At 48.9% G+C, this 11,597-nt stretch overlaps 1 protein-coding gene across 1 annotated transcript; it reads right to left on the bottom strand.

Moving 5' to 3' along the window:
* Nucleotides 1–1,829: 1,829 nt before the first annotated feature.
* ednrbb (endothelin receptor type Bb) lies at nt 1,830–6,978 on the bottom strand (the record flags this gene model as incomplete). Its single annotated transcript, XM_079733861.1, has 7 exons — nt 1,830–2,066; nt 3,026–3,134; nt 3,225–3,358; nt 5,102–5,242; nt 5,524–5,728; nt 5,947–6,059; nt 6,505–6,978. The coding sequence occupies 7 exons, from the start codon at nt 6,976–6,978 to the stop codon at nt 1,830–1,832; spliced, it is 1,413 nt and encodes a 470-aa protein (XP_079589987.1).
* Between the last annotated feature and the right edge of the window lie 4,619 nt (nt 6,979–11,597).

Here is an 11,597-nt window from a genome sequence, read left to right as displayed (position 1 = left end):
GAGCATCTCTGGGCCGACCTTGTTGATCAAAGCGAGTGAGATGGAAACAAAGCAGAGAGAGAGAGCGAGAGAGCGAGGGAGAGCGAGGGAGCGCTAGAGAGAGAGAGAGCGTGTGTGAGAGAGTGATGAAGGTGCAGACGTCACGTAGCTCAGCAGGTGATAAAACTGTGGGCTGTAAAAGCACACGTCTCGCTGCCTCTGTCCTCTTGAAAACATTGTCTTCGAGACGCTCATCACCAACCAAGCAGAAAATATGTCATATTTTCAGAGTTCACACGTTCTTTTATTCTGCACACATTTTAATTGACTAAAAACATAAAGACAAATAGATCAAAACGAGACCACTGTAAGGCTGTGTGTTTATGGTTTATTTTATTTGTTACTGCCATCCCCAGGTAAAGCTTCTGGTAAATCGTGAGGGACAGAAGAGAGTGCATTAAGATGGAAGCTGACTGTATTGATGTAGTGGAAGCAGCAGTACTTCAGTCACCTGTCTCTCTCTCTCGCTCCCTCTCTCTCTCTGACTGAGCAGGCGGGAGGAGAGATTGATTCTGGCAGCTTCTCCAATGAGGTGGCCATGAATACTTTAATGAGCAGGACTTTGAGGAGACGGGGAAAATAGAAACAGGCAACAATATGGATGTCAATCAGTTCCAAAAACGCTTACTAAAAACATGTGTACATTAATATATGTTTCATCTATGTCCAAAGGCCTGTTCATCCACGCCTGACAGTTGCATCCCGATCAATCGCCTTGGCAACAATAATCTCTTGATAACAGCCACAGTCACGTTGTCCCCCCTTCCACACATCCCTCCGCGCAGCGAGCGATACTACCTCTTAGTTTTGCTTGGCTTGTCCTGTGACAGCAAGACCCATCAGGTGTTCCCTTCCTCCCCCTTTCTCCCCCCTCTCCCCTCTCCCCCCCCCTCCTGACCTCATTCTGTCATCCTCGTTTTCCTTCTCCTCCCGACCCTCCCTCCCCCCCCCACACACACACACACACACACACACTCCCAGGTCTTTTATAGCGCGTCTCTGTGCATTACACATTTAACAATGCATTCAAAATAGGCCGCCATCAATCAGTCATTCGCCCGCCGTCGACAGAATCAACCCGTGGCACGAATCTGATTCCGACGTTGGGGGGGGGGGGAGAGGCGGGAAAGCCTTGAGTAGTGCACGCTAGCAACGCAGAGAGAAAGGAAAAAACGTTTGACAACTTTTCCACACAGAACCACTTACGACGCTTCGCGCACACAAACGCACACTAAACAAAACAAAAACAAACACCATGTGAGATCCCACGCGCGTGTGACACAAGCCTACTGTAAATAATACAAAAATCAACACGTACATTTGGCAGCAAAGCACACGTACGTGCGAGGATGTTGTCATGCCCGGCGAAACGCCCGGACCCAGGCAGTGCTTTGACAAGCGTGAGGCATGATACGTGATGCATGATAGGTGAAGGGCCGTCCGGTGAGAGAGCCAGCGCTGATGTAATGGCTGGGAGTGAGTCAGGCCCGGGGGGCAGGTATAGTCACATCTCTCGCTCACACAGCCCCGAGTGGCCAGGCAGATGTTCACCTGACAACACCGGTAAACAGATCCCGGCTCGCCCCCGTCTATATATTATTAAGAGGGCTGATGACACCACCGCAGGTGGACCGGGGAGGGGGGGAGGGCAGGCAGTAAACCTCTCTCTGTGTTCCTCCACAGCGACGTTAGCTAACAAGTCGGTGGCTCAAAGAAGGACGCAGATAAATATATATACAAACGTGACGACCTGTCATGTCCTGTCCGTGTGTTTGTGTATGGGCCGCTCCTTAGATACGAGGCGTTTGGTTTTGAGCGTCCTGTTGGACGGGGCCGGGGGCGTGTCCCTGTGCCGTCATGGAGCCGGGGAGGCGGGGCGGCTGTGCCTCAGGTGGGGGCGTGGCCAGGTGGTGCTGCAGGCCTTTGATGTTGCAGGGCTCCTCCCCCTGCACCTTGGACTTGGTGACAGACTGCTGCTCCTCGTCGTTACCGGCTAGAGGAGGGGCCCGCCAGCCGCACAGGCACGCCTAGAGGAGCACACACACGTACGTGCGCACACACGTGCGTGCACACACACACACATACGTACGAGCGCACGCACACACATACACACACACACACACACCCACACACACACACACATACACACAAACATATGCGTACATGCACACAAACAATAACGTGCACACAGACACACACACACACACACACACATACACACACAAACACACACTCATGCATGCACACACACACGTACACACACACACATGCGTACATGCACACAAACAAGAACGTGCACACACACACACACACACACACACAAACACACTCGTACATGCACACACACGCCCACACACACAAACATTTTGACAGAAGATCATAACAACTTCTTTCGTCAGATGAGGGATCCAACGTTTAGGCGAGTCGACAGATCTTATCTTCCTTTATTGAATGATGATTCACACATCACGACTCTCTATTGAACACTGAACCACAGTCTGTGGCTGGATTCTGAATCAGGGGTGACTAGAGAGGGTCTGGTGTCCTGTGTGTGTCTCATCAACACCTCCATCGCCGTTTCATCGAAGATGGGCTATTTTAGAGCTATCAACTATTCCGACGCGAAATTGAAAAACACCCGAGATGTCATCTCCTCAAACATCTCACTTGTTTTTTTTCGTAATTCTCACCTTGCATTGTGCAAAAACAGAACTAAGTCAGACCGTAACAAACGCCCTAGTTTTCAATCTTGATACTAATTAAAAACGGTATAAGACCGTTTATTTGTTTTAATTATGAATTTGTTATTCCTAATTGAAACCAAATGGTACACAATGAATCAGGACTCAGTCGCAGAATCCGGTTTCACTGGATGCAGCCCCAGAAACTGTTCTGAATTTGTTATGCTGTTGGAACGTCAGTGTGCATTGTTATTCATGCATGCATGAACTAATTTCAACAGCATGTCATTCAGAGGATGCTTTACCTTGAAGCATTTCTTGAATCTCTTGCTGACGATATACAGAGCGATGGGGTTGATGCAGGAGTTGAGCGAGGCCATGTTGAGGCCAAAGTAGTCCAGCACGAGGAAGACACTGGGGAGAAGGGGAGAGTCAAGATCTGGGTTAGATATATAAAATGAATCATACCATACCGATGAAGAAACGCTCCATTCCTCCCAGTACCTGAGAAGCTGGCATCTGTTGGGATCCTTCTGGTCGTAGATGGTCTGTTTGAGGATTCTGCTGAGGTAAAGCGGGAACCAGCACACAGCGAACATCAGCACCAGGCTGAACACTGTCTTGGTCACCTCGCGCATCTGGATGAATGGAACACCACGGCACGTTTAACAGGAATAAACTTAAACTACACACCACGAAACGTTTAACAGGAATAAACTTAAACTAAACACCACGGCACGTTTAACAGCAATAAACTTTAACTAAACACCACGGCACGTTTAACAGGAATAAAATTAAACTAGACACCACGGCACGTTTAACAGGAATAAACTTAAACTACACACCACGACACGTTTAACAGGAATAAACTTAAACTAAACACCACGACACGTTAAACAGGATTCTACTTAAACGAAACACCACGGCACGTTTAACAGGAATAAACTTAAACTACACACCACGACACGTTTAACAGGAATAAACTTAAACTAAACACCACGACACGTTTAACAGGATTCTACTTAAACTAAACACCACGACACGTTTAACAGGAATAAACTTAAACGAAACACCACAGCACGTTTAACAGGATTCTACTTAAACGAAACACCATGACACGTTTAACAGGAATAAACTTAAACTAAACACTACGACACGTTTAACAGGATTCTACTTAAACGAAACACCACGACACGTAACACCACGACACATTTTACAGGAATACATTTAAACTAAACAGCAGGACACGTTTAGCAGGAATAAATCAACAGGCTACATAAGGGAGTGATGTACTAGTACAATTGTGGTTTGAATCCAGTTGTACATTGTGAACGTTTGTACCTTTTCAAGTTACAAGATTAAAATAACAAGACATTTTGTATAACGCATTTCAAAACATTCATGGTCCTTTTACAGCAAGGAAAAAAATCGTATGAAAGAAAAATTTGAAAAGGCAGCATGGACATATTTTTTTTATAAAATAGCTAAAATTGGAATGGACAAACAAGACAATTTGGAATCATGTGGAAGGCTTCAAACGTTAGAAGCAAGTCTGAAGACTTTGAAGAATTTGAGGGGAGACTGACGGAGGAGAGTGAGGTGAAGGAGGGAGCGGTGGAGGAGGGTGAGGTGAGGTGAAGGAGGGAGAGGTGGAGGAGGGAGAGGTGGAGGAGGGAGAGGTGGAGGAGGGTGAGGTGAAGGAGGGAGAGGTTGAGAAGAGTGAGGTGAAGGAGGGAGAGGTGGAGGAGGGAGAGGTGAAGGAGGGAGAGGTGGAGAAGAGTGAGGTGGAGGAGGGAGAGGTGGAGGAGGGAGAGGTGAAGGAGGGAGAGGTGGAGAAGAGTGAGGTGGAGGAGGGTGAGGTGAAGGAGGGAGAGGTGGAGGAGGGAGAGGTGGAGGAGGGAGAGGTGAAGGAGGGAGAGGTGGAGAAGAGTGAGGTGGAGGAGGGTGAGGTGAAGGAGGGAGAGGTGGAGGAGGGAGAGGTGAAGGAGGGAGAGGTGGAGAAGAGTGAGGTGGAGGAGGGTGAGGTGAAGGAGGGAGAGGTGGAGGAGGGAGAGGTGGAGGAAGGTGAGGTGGAGGAGGGTGAGGTGGAGGAGGGTGAGGTGCAGCAGAGTGAGGTGGAGGAGAGTGAGGTGGAGCAGAGCGAGTTGGAGGAGGGTGAGGTGGAGGGGAGTGAGGTGGAGCAGAGTGAGGTGGAGGAGAGTGAGGTGGAGCAGAGTAAGGTGGAGCAGAGTGAGGTGGAGGAGAGTGAGGTGGAGGAGGGAGGTGAGGGGGTGGGTGATGGAGCAGGCCCCCCAGGTCCGGAGGGGGGTTGGTGCCAGCGGGGCTCAGAGATCGGTGGGGTAGGAAGGAGCCAGGCTACGGGTGGAGGCCGCGGGCCCTACCTGCTTGTGGTGGGTGTTGAGGCTGTTCTCAGAGTTCCTGCGCAGCCTTCTGCACATCAGAGTGTAGAAGACCGCCGTCCACAGCAGCGGCATGCAGAAGTAGAAGCCGAACAGCCACCAGTCCTTCCCCAGCTTGTAGAACTGCAGAGAACAGCTGCACGGTCATTTGGTATTCTGCAGCGTATCTTTCAACTTCCATCATGTGTTTGTGTCGACATTTGTACGATAATGACGGGGGGAATGTGTGCACAAAATTATATAGCACGCTTTTCGAGATCATGTTGAGCAAAATCACTAAAGTATTCATTAATTCTAATAAACAGAACGAGAAAACAATACCAGTCGACATCAAAAGAGCCGTGTTCATAACAAGTCAATCTTGGCTCTCTTACAGTGAATGCATCACGTTAGCCCTCCTGTACCTGCATGAAGTGTGTTGTCTGGACGGGATGGAGCAGGCATATCCTCAGATGCTTCCCTTTATAGTCCATTGTTATCAAATCAAAGCCCAGGCCTTCAGGCACTGCCAGCGCGATGGAAACAACCCATATCAGAGCTATCTCTACCGCCGTCCACGCCGAGACTCCGACGCCTTTGACTCGATTCCAGGATGCGACCGCTCGATATCTACACAAATCAATACGGGGAATGAAAGGCTTCAGGGAATTATCTCCAGCCCATCAAAACATTCCCAGATTAAACAACAATTCAGACCGCGCGGCGCGAAACAAACGCATCCACTTGACGCGTCAGGGACAGAGGCCGCCAGATGACATTAGCGCTAAAGAGCACAACTCGTTACCAACATCGATCGACCCCTCCCCCCCCGCGCGGTGCGGTTGTACCTGTCGACACTCAGCGCGCACAGACTCAGCACGGTGACGCCCACGGAGGTCTTCTGGATGAAGGGCACCAGCTTGCAGACCACCGCGCCCAGCGGCCAGTCCTCCGCCATCAACTGTGGGGGAGGAATCAGCGAGTCAAGACAGGTCAACGCTATCGGAGGAGCCCTTAATCACAGGTTTACCGCCTGGAAGGCATCACAGGCTTCACCGCGTTATCCCCACGGCTCATCCTGACCGGAGCCCTGGGAAGGAGCAGGGAAATCTCGGTTTAATCTAAAAGGGATGAAGCGTGGAGGAGGAACACAGGAGACGGATCCGGCCCTTCGCAGACGGATCGGGGTGTCATGTCGGCAGAGCGGGCAGAGGGATAATGGCGGCACAAAAACAAAGCAGTGACAGGCAATATCATCAAACACTGCAATTAACGCACGTCAAGAAGCGTGTGACATTTAGGGGCTGTGGAATGGATGGAAAACAGCAGAGAGGAGAGGAGAGCTGGCCGGTTCATTCTGCTCCCGGGTTGTAATGGCAGCCCTCGCCGGCGGCCCGCTGACTCACCCGGTACGCGTTGATTGGTATGTCGATCACGATGTGTATGAGGTCCCCGGCGGCCAGGCTGGCGATGAGCACGTTGGGCCCGCTGCGCATGGCGCGGTCCGCGCGGACGATCCTCAGCAGCGCCACGTTGCCCACCATCCCCGTGACGAACACCAGCAGGGACACCAGCGTGTTCACCGACTTGAAGGTGTGCTTGATCCCCGTCGCCTGCAGGCACGTGGGGGGCAGTGGAGGCCTGGATCCGTCCGGCGGGGGGGTCCCGGGCGTGTGGTTGGAGCGCAGACCCTCCACTAACCTGGGTCCCGCGGACCGTCCTTCGGACGGCTGCTGGGCGTCCGTCTCGCCGTGGACCAGGACGTCCGTCGGGCGTTGGAGGCACACGACCGCCAGGAGAACGAGCCACATCTTGAGCGATGAACGGGGTCTTAACGACGTGATTGGTGGTTTGCTGAGAGTGAAGGACAAAGTAAACATATAATCGATTAAGAGTAATTAGTCTCCTGCTCTATCGATATCAAACTAAGGAAGTTATGTGTAATTTACACAACAAACCCCTCAATTATGTTACTTACCCTCCAGAAGTACAAAACTAAAACAATGTCTCTTTAGTCTCCTGCAAAATGAGTTAAGTGCTGGGAAGCACATGCCTTTGTAGGCCTCTTCCAAACCATGCCCTTTAGGGGCGGGGGAGATGAGGAATTTATAGAGCGAGGCTATCACTGTCAGAGCCAGTCATCAATCTGTCGGCATCATTACACTCTTTAATGCATCAGCCCATAGCAGACATGCTGCGGTGGCCTATTGTCTGCTGTTTCTGTTTTCCTATTCCTTCTGGATCCGGGCACAGACTCAACAAGCGTGTTTCAGCAAAGCCCAAATGCCACTCATCTCCCTCGGAGCTGATTTAGTAACCCGTACGCGTATTATTACTTTTATGTGCCGGTGATTTAATGCAGCGCAATATAAGCAACGTAGTATACCTGTCCGAAAAGTACCATCAAATACCCTGCATGCAATGTTATCCCCACAGGCCTGTATGCGCTGACAACAGCTCAGGCATTTGTTCACACATTGTGTGTGTATACTGTTAGAAGGTGTTATGATTCCTGTTCAAAACTGCGAGCTTTAAATTTCAACAAAACACAAGAACATCATCTACTTAGCACAAAACGTTCTCAGGTGTAAACAGCTCTGAATGGCCCTCTTGGGTCCTCCCTGCTTTTAAAATGAGTCAGTCCTCGTCAAACGTGACAGAGCCGGCGTCTGGGTCCTGGGAGAGTGATAGCGAAGGTGACACTACCCCGCCGCCACAGATAAACGACAGGCAGCCCAGCCCAGATCCTGCAGGAACAGAAGTCAGAGGAATGTTTAAAACCATTGTAATTTCTCTTTGAATGCTAACGTGTGTGTACCGCAGGCGGTGAACGACATTGGGAGGAGCGGGGTCTATCCGAGGCGACGCAAAACAGAGACGTGTTTCGACTAACCTAGATCGGGTTGAAAGAAAAAACATGTTTTTCTGTTCCATTGTGTTGAGCTATTTGTGCGTTGATTAATGTATTTAGTGGTGAATAAAAAGTACATGAATAAACAAACACAATTAATGAGTCCCTATACTGCACAGTCAATACCGGCGATACAATTAATTCCCCCCCTACGTCTTTCTGTTTTAACAATCCACTGAGTGACTTCACCTCCTCAGAACGTAGGACGATTTAGGGCGTTTAGCCTACGCTTTTAACCAAGGCAACTTACAGAACGTACTCGTGTCAGAAGGAAGAGAACCAACAGTACAGCTCTGTCGGTACAGTGAGTTAGACTGGGTGTTGTGGTAAATAATGACGTCCCCCCCCGTCCCCCCCGACAGCACGGGAGGGGGCGGAGGACGAGGCAGACAGCCGTGGAGGAAGCTGCGGCAGGCGCTCGGGTCACTCCTTCACCCTCTCCCCTCATTATTTACGGGACATCTGTCAGACTCTTAATTAACGCACTCCGGCGGTTCAGACGGCGACGCAGGCGTGGAGCCTCCGAGGTGAACACAACATGTGCCACGCCGCCGTGTTGAGAGAATGCTCTTGACCCAAAGATTTACGCCTAATTAAATGAATTGAAAATAATTTTGTGAGAGGGCAGATGCTTTTGCGAAGGCCAGTTCTAAAAAAAATTGGAGAGGACGGCTACAGGCCGACTCGGCCATATTGAGAGATCTCAAGGGAGCTGTAGTGAGTAACTGTAAAATCCTAAAAGCTAATGGAAACATTGTTTTGCCATGTCTTAGATTAGAAATGCGTTGGTAGTTTAAAACCCAACAACGCCTTCTCATTATAATGAATCATTTAGCGATTAATTACTAAACAATGACCAAAAGAACATGAAGCCCAACAGAATAAGTCACATTCAAATTCTCCTATGCTCCCAAAATGGTGGCGCTCATTTAGGTAACTTTGCGTTATTTTAACTGTACGGGCCTACAGGGCTTTGATATACTGTAACTGTGAGGGGTATTTTCATCAGGCAACAGTCACGATGGAGGCATAATGCATCAGCCATCGACGGGTCACATTTCTGCTTCAGACTTTTGGTCCATTGTAGGTTTTTTCGAATCAAAAACTGGAATGCAGCTCTTGTTCAGTGTGACTGCTGTCATCAGTTTAGAAAGCCCTTCATAAGCTCTGACCTTTAGAGGAACATTACAGGCGTGGACTTGGTCAATGTGACTATTACCTTTTCAGTGCAACTTTTTATTTTATTTTTTGTTTGTCAGTCATATCATAAAATCCTATGTGCACCAACAATATATTTGGAAGCATTCATCGACAAGAAGTGATGATAATTATTTTTTTTGTATTAACTGTCATGGTGAGACAAATGCTTATTAGTGTTGTCTGTTGAAGTGAAAACAACAGAGCTTCTGTTACAGGAGATCAGAAAAGCGGCTGCAAACAGTTGGAGAGATGGACATAAACGCAGCGTTTAGAGTGCTACAGAGCGCAGGTGAGGAGGCGTAATTGCTGTGCATTAATTACCTTTAATTACGCCTTCCCATCAACAACAACAAAGGATTGTGGTTGCTATTGAACATGTGTACTAATAACTAAACATATGCAGTGGTTTGTGCTCTATGGTAAAGTTTTCAGCACCATATAGATGGCATTTGGAGTCAAGATAACAAAGTCGAGTTACAGCCAAAATGCAATCAATGTCCAATTCAGCTGAGGTTCAATTCCAGAGGCGAACCACGCAGGTATACACCCAATCAGGGCCGGGAAATCAATCCTAATTTGCAATTTGAGGAAGTTTGAAGAGTAAGTGCCCTAAACAAAACATAACAGCCTCTCGTTTCTTCAATCAAAAGTTCCTTCGTTCTGTTTGGCTTCAGAACTTCAGCCTTCCCGTTCAGGCTGTCGGGTAAAACGTAACTCGGTGAAACAGGAGCTCCCCCTCCCTCGGAAAGCGTGTCAGAGATAACTCTGGCAGGTTTCAACCGGAGAGGTAGTAGACAGCACCTGGTACGCTTTAAAGATATTCATATAAACAACGTCCACTGCCAACTTGTTTCCTCTCGTTTGGTTAAAAAAAAAAAGTGGGTGCGATGGGAGATGACATTGTTTCACCTTGGCAACCGGAGAGGACCACTTTGATCCATGCTCACCCACCCCGCCTTTGATCCACACACGGTCACGGCGTGATAGACTGTCCACTTTGTTTTTATAGGGTCGGTTTAGCTCAGGAGGTAGGGCAAGTTGCCTTGAAACCAGAAGGTTGCTAGTTCGAGTGTCGAGGTGTCCCTGAGCAAGGCACCTCACCCCAACTTCTCCTGACAAGCTGGCTGTCACCCTGCGTGGCTGACACCGCCATCGGTGTATGAACCGTAAGTTGCTTTAGATAAAAGCCTCTGCTCCGTGCCCTACATGGTAAAATGTAAATGTTTTCTTAGTCTCTAAAGCTTGTTCTATGGCGGCAAAGATCGCTCCTGTTTGTACTACAGCCTAAATCGAATTTTGGCCAATTTCTACCATAATTCTCTGCAGTCTGGTAGGTTTTATGTGGTCGTATCGTAGCATGACGACAACATTAGATGGAGGAGAAGTAGAACCCAGATGGAGAATGTTTTTACTCCTAGACCGAGCGAGAAGTGTTTGGTGTCAGCTGAAGCGAATCAGTGAATACATTCCAACCTGGGTCACCAGTTTAATGAGCGTGAGAACATGCGGTCCTCGGATAACGGTTTGCAGCGCGTTAATGATCGGTAATAGATAAGTTCCTTCTCTGGAGACGCAGACATAATCTCCCCGCAGAAACGGGCGACTTATTTTCTTTTTGACGACAGGGACCGCGAGCCTGGCATGAAAGACGTTTCCCGCCAACAAAGGCCAACGTACAACGGCGGCGTCACGGCGGACTGATCCGGTAATTGGGCCGCCGTTTATCTAAATACTGTTATTACCGTTCCCCCGGAACGTAGAAAAAGATTAACCAAATGTTAAGAGGATGAATCGATTTAGTACCAAAGTGTGGCAAGTGTTCAAAGAGATTTTAGCAATAATCGTCCCCAAAATTTAAATATACACAATGCAATCGTTGACATTGAATCGAGGCAAAAAAAATAAAGTGAACTCAGGCCTAGCTAGCGCTAAGCTACCCGTGGCGTCCCCAGGGTAAACGGGGGTCCCGGCGGCACGCGCTGTCGGTGCCAGATACGACGCCCTGCCAAGGCAGTGGCCTCGGTTCAGCAGCGAGTGCCGCTCCCATCATCACCTCCAACCCCCAACCCGGTGCCCGTGAGGCTCTGGGTTCGATTCCGAATGTGTCCCCAATGCCACATTCACATATCACATCCAACATTCACAATGAGTGTGATGTTCAACCCCGCATTCGGGACCTCCATCTCTTGATGTTGGGGTCAGAGCGAAATGTCCAATTATTATTGTTATTAATAATAAATTAACAGTGTTTGTTTAATGATGAATCTGTTTGGTGTTAATGGTTTGCGTCCAGTGGATTTGTCACTCGTTCCATTTAAACAGTTTGAGCTACTAGGAGCGTCTGCATATCAAACCCAGATGAAACCGCTTCGTTCTGACTGCGGCAGC

Source organism: Pollachius pollachius (genome assembly GCF_949987615.1).
Source record: "Pollachius pollachius genome assembly, chromosome: 3".
NCBI lineage: Eukaryota > Metazoa > Chordata > Actinopteri > Gadiformes > Gadidae > Pollachius > Pollachius pollachius.
This window is presented reverse-complemented; position numbering and strand designations above follow the sequence as displayed.